The sequence below is a fragment of the Cariama cristata genome, unplaced genomic scaffold (genome assembly GCF_000690535.1).
Source record: "Cariama cristata isolate BGI_N322 unplaced genomic scaffold, ASM69053v1 scaffold25886, whole genome shotgun sequence".
Lineage (NCBI taxonomy): Eukaryota > Metazoa > Chordata > Aves > Cariamiformes > Cariamidae > Cariama > Cariama cristata.
In genome coordinates this window covers 3497-13756 of record NW_009620752.1, presented here as the reverse complement: position 1 = coordinate 13756, position 10260 = coordinate 3497, and the positions used below count along the sequence as shown (strand labels likewise).

The 10260-nt window shown below is 37.4% G+C and overlaps 1 protein-coding gene across 1 annotated transcript; it reads left to right on the top strand.

The window, feature by feature from the left end:
* The first annotated feature begins 370 nt into the window (after positions 1-370).
* DUS4L (dihydrouridine synthase 4-like (S. cerevisiae)) lies at positions 371-9240 on the top strand. Its single transcript, XM_009701716.1, has 6 exons — positions 371-480; positions 716-837; positions 4274-4391; positions 5773-5895; positions 6845-7071; positions 8658-9240. The coding sequence occupies exons 1-6, from the start codon at positions 371-373 to the stop codon at positions 8903-8905; spliced, it is 948 nt and encodes a 315-aa protein (XP_009700018.1). The 3' UTR covers positions 8906-9240.
* The last annotated feature ends 1020 nt before the right edge of the window (positions 9241-10260 follow it).

Below are 10260 nucleotides of genomic sequence, written 5' to 3'. Positions count from 1 at the left end.
CTTGCTCTGTGAGGCCGGGCAGCGGCCGCCCTGAGCCCCTGGTCCGGCCTCGGAGCCGACCCTGCGCTGAGGGGCTGGGCTGGGGACCTCCCTTCCAGCCTGAGCGACCCGTACGGTAAGGAATGGAAACACAACGGCCGTGACACCAGTTACGACGAGGCGCCCAACGCAGGGCCGGTGCTCAGTAGCTGGTGGTGGCAAAAGGCTGGTTCCTGACGATGTGCAAGTGTGGGACTTGCGGTATGCTTTACCAAAAAGCAAGTCCTGTTCAGGCTGTAATGCTTTGCTGCATGGTGTATGAGAAATAGCTCAACTACTTACATTTCAAACACTTTGTTTTTCCAGATTCTAAAAGGATTGTTAATTATACATGATTGGTGACATTACAGAAACTAAACAATGCCAACTAAAAGATCCCATGGATTTGTTTCACTCTGGGCAAGTTGTAAAAATATGTGCCCCTATGGTCCGCTATTCAAAGTAAGTAACTGTCAGGTCAACTATGTTTTCAGTGTATTTCCTGTGAGGAAGTTTATCGTGTCTGTAAAAACAGGGATGATTACCTTTTTCTGCTTTTAATTATTTAAGACAGAGATAGACATGGGATATGTTTTATCTTATGATTATACTTGGACATCCCCACAGTACTGCATGTCAGAACAGCATTTAGAAAAATGTCTTCGCTATTTATCTCTTAATTTTCATGTGTTTGCAGGTTGGCTTTCAGAACCTTGGTTAGGAAATACAGTTGCGATTTGTGTTACACACCAATGATAGTGGCAGCTGATTTTGTGAGATCTGCAAAAGCTAGAGACAGCGAATTCACGACAAACAAAGGTATATTTTTTTAATAAACCATTGCCTTGTCAGAACATCTTATGTGGTGATAAGCCAAATTGGTCAAGCAAATGTAGTCTGTCACACAACTTGACATCCAAGAACAATTTTAGGGTACTGTATCTGATTGATTGTAAAACCATAGAAATATTCTAGGTGAGAGTAAGCACATTCCAGTGATAGTGTCAAATGAAATAGTGGAAAACCTTGTCTGCACCTGAAATCAGGGCCTCCAAACTGATTCAGGTGTGTGGTGGATTGACCACAGTAGCTGGCCAGTGGCTATGCACCCACACAGCTGCTCACTCATTCCTCCTCCACCCCTCTGGCAGGACAGGGGGAGAATATGAAGAGCAAAAGCGAGAAAAACTCATGGGTCTAGATAAAGACAGCTTAATAAGTGAAGGGAAAAAAAAAAAAGTGGTTTTTTTTGTGGCCATCACTTCCCACCTCACACTAGCAGACCAATGCTCAGCCAGTCTCCAAGCAATGGCCATCCTGGAACACAATTTCCATGTCCCAACCCACTTTCTTCTTCCCCCTACCACTCCAGTTTTATCGCTGAGCTGACATTATATGGTATGGAATATTCCTTGGGCAGGTTTGGGTCAGCTGTCCCAGCTGTGTCCACTCCCAATTTCTTGCCCACCCCAATCTATTTGCTGAGGGCAGGGAGAGGCTGAGTGAGAAAAAGATAAAGTTTTAACACTGTGCAAGTACTGTGCAGTGATAGCCAAAACATTGGTGCATTATCAACACTGTTTTTGTCACAAAATCCAAAACACAGCACCATATAGGCTGCTATAAATAAAATTTAAATAAATTTTAAAATTAACTCCATCCCAGCCAGACTCAGTATGAGATGGTAGTAAGATTCTTTTCCCAGCAATTGCTGTTTCTTGTTCGTTTCAGAAATGAACACTTAACTTATTGCCAGGGAAAGTTTTCTGGTCTCTAACAAAAATAAGAGAGTTGCTAAAGGCAAAAAAATTAATAGACCAGACATTGATACAGTGGAATCAAGGATTGATAAAAGAAGCCGGGTTTCAAATTAGCTGGAGTGGAAAGTAGAAGGGGCTGTTGGTGGACTCCTTGAGCTATTGAGACAGTGATAAAAAGGAGCAAGGTGGCACGAACGAGACTGGGAAGTTGAAGCATGGCTAGGGTTGATGGGAAGAAGCAAGGCTTTGGGCATGGTGCAGAAACATAACAAGAACACATACAAAAAGGAGTATAAGGAGTTGTACAGAGTCCTGGCTGTAAAGCACAAGAGAAAAGTGGTATCAAATATGTGGGAAGAGTTGACAATAATGATACAGATCTGCTGTCATGAAGTGGCTGCAGTAGGAGACTGTAACAAGGAACGTACAAGCATAGGCTGCAACTGGAGGAATGAAGAGAGCACTGCTAATGTGCTAGTAAGATTGGCCTGTAGGATCTATGAAGTGTGATGATTTAATCTATTCAGACCACTGAATTGGTCGTTCCATAAGTGTATACACAATAGCAGGGGAAGTATATTTCATTGTTTTAGCACTGGCTGTTTACTATGGTGCATTATTCAAATAGAGCAGTTACAGAGAAATGTTGGGAAGCACAGATGGACTCTTATTAGTGGAATTCAACTTTAAATAAACATGAATAGTTCTTTGTGTGTAAAAATAAATAAGTAAGAACATAACTGACAATATATATAGCTCAAAGCGCTACAGAGCCACTAGTTTGCCCCCTTTGAATTTACTTATACTTCTGATCTACACAACTCCCTGCAGCACTGAAGTTCCACGGGTCAGATATGTAGTGTGTTGTCGGGGGTGCAGGGATGAGGAAAGGGGAAATTCTCCTTTATGCTGTACCTTTGCTGCCTGATAACAAGGGGTACAAAATGAAATGTTCTAGTGTTGTAAACAACATCATTTCCCTATTCATCTCTGTCATGCTGGCCTTAATTTTATAGGCTTCTAAAACATTCTGCCTCAGACATCTTTGCCCAGATTATAGTATTTACATTATTAGCATTTACGCTTTTAACAAGTAGTTCCACAACGGGTTGCAAAATTTTACTGTGGTTGTATGTTCAGGTTCCTGGCTGTTTGGGGATTTTGTCTTTTAACTAGTGAAGTAGGTTTGGAGTCTACAATTACAATTTCTGTTTTCCGTTTTCTTCGGCATTGATGTTTCTTAGTTGTGTATTTCTGAGATAGAGGTAGATGTTCTTTGTGACTGCTGCAAAAAATGTTAATATGGCTAGACTCAGTATTTTTATTACTTAATGCTCAACCAAAAAACTAGGAGTGTGGGATTATTCCAAAATATTAGCTGTAACAATGTAAGTATTTTCAGTGCTAGAGCACTGTATTAAATGGACACCGTTTTGCAATATGCAAGGGATTTTTCTGGCTTGCTGGATTTTTAGGTAACTTCTAGGAGTGCCTCAGCTTGATTGAGGGGGAATTGCTGCCCTTTCTGACTTAAGCTCCACTACTTCATTTTCCACTAGAACAGAAACATCTTCAGAAGCACTTGGGGTCTTTTCAGTACCAGAAGTGCACTTGCTTTGTGCGTTTGTTGGATCATTTCTTTCCGTCAGTGCTCAGATATCCCCCTTCCTCTTAACTGCAGCACTTGTTTATATGGAAAGTGAGTGCTAAGACTGTTTGAGATAATTTTAGATGCCTTTAATGTAATGCAGTAGCTGTAAAAGAGGAGAGGATGTTCCAAATGTCCATCTGGCTCTCTGCAGGGGCTTAGTAAATGATGAGTAGTTCAGCAGACCCAAGTGGAGGAGCACTGACACTTTGGTTTCCGCCTTGAGACAAAGCTGCTAAAACTGCCTCTGCCTGTGTGTTCTCATTCCAACTCTGCATATCGCATTGTGGATAAAAACCAGCCATGTTGGCATAGAAGAGGAAAAAGATGGGCTGGGATAAGGAAGGGCAAAGCTTGTGGGTTGTTTAGCTCCTTTCCGAAGGGCTGGTTCTGTAAGCACGTTTCCTACCTGGCAAGATAGACAGCCGTGTCAGTGCATGAAGGCTGATGAAAAATAGAGAATACTTAGTTTCATATGTCATGTTTGTGAAAGATAAGCATCTGACCAATTTCAATCAGAAAAAGTGTATGTTGAGCCAGCAACTGTCTAGGACACATGTTTGTCTAAATTCCCACCTCTCTTGATAGATGTACTCATTTAGTAACCACTGGTCAGCTACCTTTATTTGTGATCTAGGGCTCGCAGAATCACAAAATAGTCAAGTTTGGAAGGACCTCTGTAAGTAGTGTTATCCAACCCCCTGCTCAAGCAGGGTCACCTAGAGCTGGTTGCCGAGGACCATGGCCAGACAGCTTTTCAATACATGAAAAACATTAAAAATTTAGAATTTCTACTTTTTTTTTTCTGGGTTCTTTTAAATCTCTAAATATCTTTTCATTGGAGTAGGTGATCATCCATTGATTGTTCAGTTCGCTGCTAAAGAAGCCCAGGTTTTGTGTGACGCTGCCCGTATCGTCTGTCCTTTTGCTGATGGAATAGACCTAAACTGTGGCTGTCCTCAGAGGTAAAGTTTTGAAAAAGCTGGGTAAAAATGATGAAATAATTTGAGATTAAAGAATGCTGGTCTTTATTTCTGTAGTAATTTCTGTCTTAACTTAAAAATAGACTTTGAGAGAGAAACAGCTTTTTAACCTGCCAGAAATATCTATGTGGCAAGACACCGTTTTGAATGTTCTGAGATGCCTGTCGCCATGGTGAGACTGGGAAAACCAGGTGTATTTGCCAACTTGCCTTTTTTCATTTCTGAGATACTGAGTGTTGGCTCAGAAATGAAGTGTCCATCCCTTCTCAACAGCTGTTAAATATGCATTACCAGAAAGAGCTTGCTGCAAATACTTTGGAGGGCGTTTTGAGAAATGATGTGGCAATTCCCAAAATAACAAGGCAATTCCCTGATGTCTTAGACTTCTGCAAGTGAAGGATAGTCTCTAATATATAATTATACAGATTTTATTATTCAGGAAGTGCTGGAAAGAATTTCTTCCATCTTTTATTAGGTTTATAAGTATAGTGAATTCGTGATCTACTTCTTACTTAAATTGATAAAGATTTGTGTCTTGACAGCAAAACAGTAGTAATGCACAAATGAAGATTCTTGCTAATTGGTTAAATTGAGAACCATTTATTACATACTTGCCAGGCAGTCTTTTTCTAAGTTAAGACCTCAAAAATAAATGTAGGAAAACAAAAGATAATATTGTGGTGCAAATACTTAATTCGTCTTTTCTAATTAGATTGTCTTGACTTAAAATTATAGTATTTGAGAAAACTCTTTTCTGGAGAGATCTGAAACTTTGGAATGGAAGTGTATTTTTTTCTAAGCTAACCACAGTTAAGTATGCCAATCTGTAAGTTCCTTTTACGCCAAATATATATGCTTACAGTTATATCCTTTGTTTTTTGGGCATGCTGGTTTCAAAATATCAAAACTTTGTGCACTTAATCTGCCTTTATAAGAAAATTTGTTTAAGAAAAAAACTACTGCAGTTAAGTGGAAGCAAAGGTTACTTCCTGTCCATCAACATAAAGTGTTTGCAGTTGAGGGAGAACAGAATATTACTGAAACCATATCCTTACTTGCACTTCAAAAATCTTCCTTTTCAATCCAAAGTAATTTTCTATTTAGAAGAAATCTATGACCCAATGGAAGGGGAAACATCAAACTATTTATTTTATGTATGATCTAAACCATTGTTCATTAAGTGTTAATTTATCTTCCTTGTGAGTGAATTTTGTGGACAGAAAATTGAACTGGAAGGATTCGTAACTTGTCCAAAGTTCTAACAGCACAATGGAGACTGACGCAGGATCTAAAAGCTGGTGTGAAATGAAATTGATCCGCATTTTTTCTAATATAGAATACAAATGTTCTTTTTCTTTTTAAGATGGGCGATGGCAGAAGGTTATGGTGCTTGCTTAATAAATAAACCAGAGCTCGTTCGAGATATGGTGAGACATGTACGGAATCAGATCGACAGCCCTAGATTTTCAGTATCTATTAAAATAAGGTACGTCTAACTTAAGTGCTGTTTGTGGTGCATGAAAGAATCCTTTTTTTTTTTAAAGAACCATGTTAGTGTAATAATTATACTATAATATATGTAATTCTGTTAATTTAGTATTACACATCATAATAATCTCCTTACATGTGAAGACTGCTGAGATTTTTTGACCCCAAATGGTGAAAGAATATCTGGGGCAAGTAATCACAAACTTAGATAGTAGAACCAGCACAGCCTTTGACTACTTACCCAGAGAACATACTGGGTGCTAGAGTTTTCTTGCAATCCAAACAACATGAAAGTACAAGTTAAAAGGTGTAGGGTTCCATAAAGGAAAAGTAATGCATAGTCTGTATCATCACAAGGATTTACTTTGTGAGCTGTTGGAGGCCAGAGCCACAGTTGCTGTTGGCTATAAAGGGAAGGGTTAACAAAACTGGGAACCGATCCCCACAGCTGCTGTAAGAAACACATCCTGCTTCCCTTCATCACTTTCTAAACTTCTGTAAACTGTTGCTTTGCATTGCTTTGTACCACTTCCTCCGCTATTTATCTACACATCCCATGTGGCTTTTGCATATTCGTCAGTTAAGTTTCAACTCAGTTTGCAATCCTTCAGGAAGGGGGAACTATTATAAATCAGATTTTTTTTTTCACAAAATATGCAAAATAATGATGTTTATTTTAGAATCTTTTGGGCACCCTTGCTCAATCTCTATTAAATTTACCATGTATATTTCAGAGATGTGATATAACTGGGAATGCTAAATTAAATATGGTTTTCATACATTAAACTCATATATCTTTATTTAAAAAACCCTCTGTCTTCCAACAGTAATATTTTCGTTATTTATACTGTTATTTATATAAATCTATAACTCCTCCCTATGGAGGAGGGCTTTTTATACAGTTCAGATAACTTACTATCTAATGTTTTCATTCCTTGGAATTTTAGGATCCATGAGGACTTAAAAAGAACAGTTGACCTGTGTCAAAAAGCTGAAGCAACTGGAGTTTCATGGATTACAGTACACGGGAGAAGTGTAGAAGAAAGACATCAGCCTGTACATTATGATGCAATTAAAATAATTAAACAAAGCATGTCTATACCTATTGTGGCTAATGGAGATATTAAAACTTTAAAAGATGCTGAAAATGTTCATCACTTGACGGGAGCAGATGGTAAGATTAAACACACTCTATTTTCTAAGTCAACTTACAAATCAGATTTCAAAGTATTTATTTTGGCTGTAAGTAGGACATGATTTGAGTGCTTTTCATTCTTTGAGGAGACAAATGAAAGAGGATGTTTTAGATGCCTTATAAAATAAACAGAATCACTTGTAATCATCAGAGCACTGTTATTCAAAGCTACAAATAATGATTTTGGAGGCAAATTACAAAAGCTCTTTGCTTAATTATGCTGTCTCATCAGTAGTGAAGTTCAGGGGGACCTTCAGACATTCATTCTGTCCCTTTATGGAGCTGATTGTCTTTTAAAGAACTGGAAATCTCTACTTCCTGCACATGGAAGCAGATTTCTTATAGTAAGAATATGGTGGAAAAAGGAAATCTTGTTAAGCCAGATACGTAACCATTAAGATGGTTAGCTTCAGGGACACATGGAGGCATTGCACTCTCATATCTCTATGTATTTACCTTGTCTTAAACTTAAGTGGTAAAATTTTGGGATTTTTTGCAGGATTGTCCTGCAGTTATTTAGTCACTATAGATTCCTGAAACTGTCTATTGTTTCAAGACAATATGGAAATTCACTATATGTTTTGAAGAGGTGACCTGTATCTACACGCTTGGATCTCATAGCAAGAGAACAACAGGAAAGAGAGCAGTAGCTAGTGTCATAAGGAAAAGTTCATGTGGCAGATTTCTTTTGACACTATTGATGTTTTAATAGCAACAACAAAAATTAATGGAACCAAACTGCCATGCAGCTATAGTGACTTTCCCCCCAAATACAAAGCAGGAAGGAAATACGTAACAGAAAAAAAGTGTTCTCATAGCCCGGCTGACCTTCAATAGCAAAAATGTAAAGCATCAATTTTTTTCTGTCATGTACAATAGTGAAAGAATTTTTTCATTTTTGATCATCCTATTTTTTAAGAAAAGACTAAGTGTGATAGATTATATGTTGACAGTGCAGGAAAACAGAATCCCTTAATCGCACAAAAATTATAATAGAAGTTGTATGGGTTTGTCTGACAAATTGGGATTACAGTTGCAAATACACTGGCTTGTTCAGAAAGATTTACTGCAGATCAAGAGCCCTGAGATTTATATAATTGAAGACATTGAGCTCTTACTGGAAGAAGGATTCTAGGTCAGTGAATCAGCTCAGGTGCACTAAAAATAACTAAATTTAGCATATTGCTACTCTTGTGTCTTTTCCATCGTAATTTTATGTTAAAAAGGCAGGCTTGTATGTGTGTAGCAAATAAAACAAAATACTATTGAATTGCAGTTTCAAAAGTAGGGAAGAAAGGCTTCTATGTCCTGTGTTTCGCTTCAAAATTTCTTGAAGGATACATCATCAAGTGGAATGTGTTGACAGGTGGTGTAGGTACTCTGAGGTTTGGACTGTTACATGGATTTCTCTGATACAGCTGTAATGCTCATCCCTGTTGTTCTCCCATTACTTGTCTGCAAACTTTGGGTGGTTGTCCTAAGGGGTGCTATACAAAATCTACAGGAAGATTTAATGTGAAATTTAAACTATAATGTAACTTACTGCTTTAATTTCTGATTTGAAGGTATAATGGTGGCTAGAGGACTCTTAGCAAATCCGGCTATGTTTGCAGGATATGAAGAGACACCTTTGAAGTGCATCCAGGACTGGGTTGACATTGCTCTTGAGCATGGAACTCCTTTTACATGTTTTCACCACCACTTAATGTACATGATGGAACGGATAACTTCAAAACAAGAGAAAAGAGTCTTTAATGTTTTATCAAGTACCTCAGCAGTACTAGATTATCTGAATGACCATTATGGTGTGTGATGACTGAAAGTATTTTAGTTCTATGTAAACTTGTATTTTGCAATTGCTGATACATTGTTAAAGTTTTAATTGGGTTCCTACTTTTCAGTCATTTTATATTGCATTAAGTATTTTCAACACACAGTAACATTATGATCAGAGTGATACTTTATATTTTTAGTATTTTTATGTCAGCATTTTTCACTCCAGAAAATATTCCAGGCTCCACAAATGTGGAATTCTATTTACAATGCACTGCTACACAGAAGATTGACTATTGTAAGACTCCAGTAATTTATTTTTTTCACCAGATGATTGCTTACAGCAACATGTTTGCAAAGCTAGGGCCTTCCTTACATGAAACCTCTTAAAATCAGAAGGACTACTTATGAATAATACCAAAATTTTCAGACCAGAAGAATACAAAGGGAGCAATTATAAAAGTTTTTGCTTTAACTGACATAAGCTTTACTGTTAAATTTGAGTAGATTTTTCAAGCTTAAAGACTGTGAGGCCTTGAAGCGCCCAGCATAGTATCCTCTCTGAAATTAGATGTTCCTTTTGCAGACTAAAACTTTCTAAACTTACAACTCACAAAAATTTCACACTTCATATAGTGAAAGAAACCTGGAATAGATAAATTATGACAGAAAGAAGGAAAGAGTAAAATGAAGAGATAGTTTAAACTAAGTACAAACTTAGCTGAATCTAAAATACAAGACTTGAAAGTTCAATCTAACTAAATTCAGTTCTGTTTATCTACTGTATAGTAATTATATAAAAGATTAAATCCCTGTAATCTACCAAAAGACAACTTTATAGGTCAAAGAAAAGCTGACAGATTCTCTCAGTGGGGTTCTTGCAGTCCTTTCTGCCTGCTGGCATGTTGCTTACGAAAGCACGACAGCCACTTGGCTTTGATTCTTTGTATAGGAGGGAAATAGTGAAAATTAGAACAAGATAATCACATTACACACCAGCTGCATTTGTTCTGCAAGGGAAATTTCACAAATCTGTGAAGTACAATTATTTGTAATCAAATAATTTGTTTTCTTTGTATGTTTACACAGAAGTTCATACCAGAAATTGCTTAGTTTGCTGACTCTCATACTTCTATGAATATACAACTGAATAGTTCTAAATTTTCTAAATAAATTACTTGGTTTTGTATACAATTGTAATTTTTTGTTATTACACTATAAACTATGACAACCTGGGGGAGGGGAGGTTGCTGATGCTACTCCCCAAATCTTTTAATTGTTTAGTTATCTAAATTCTCACAAATTTTAATGGAATTGCATAAAAGACTTCATCATTTTTCATAGCGAATATGTCTGATTTAGGCATACGAATGGAAGTTTGAAAGACATGACCTG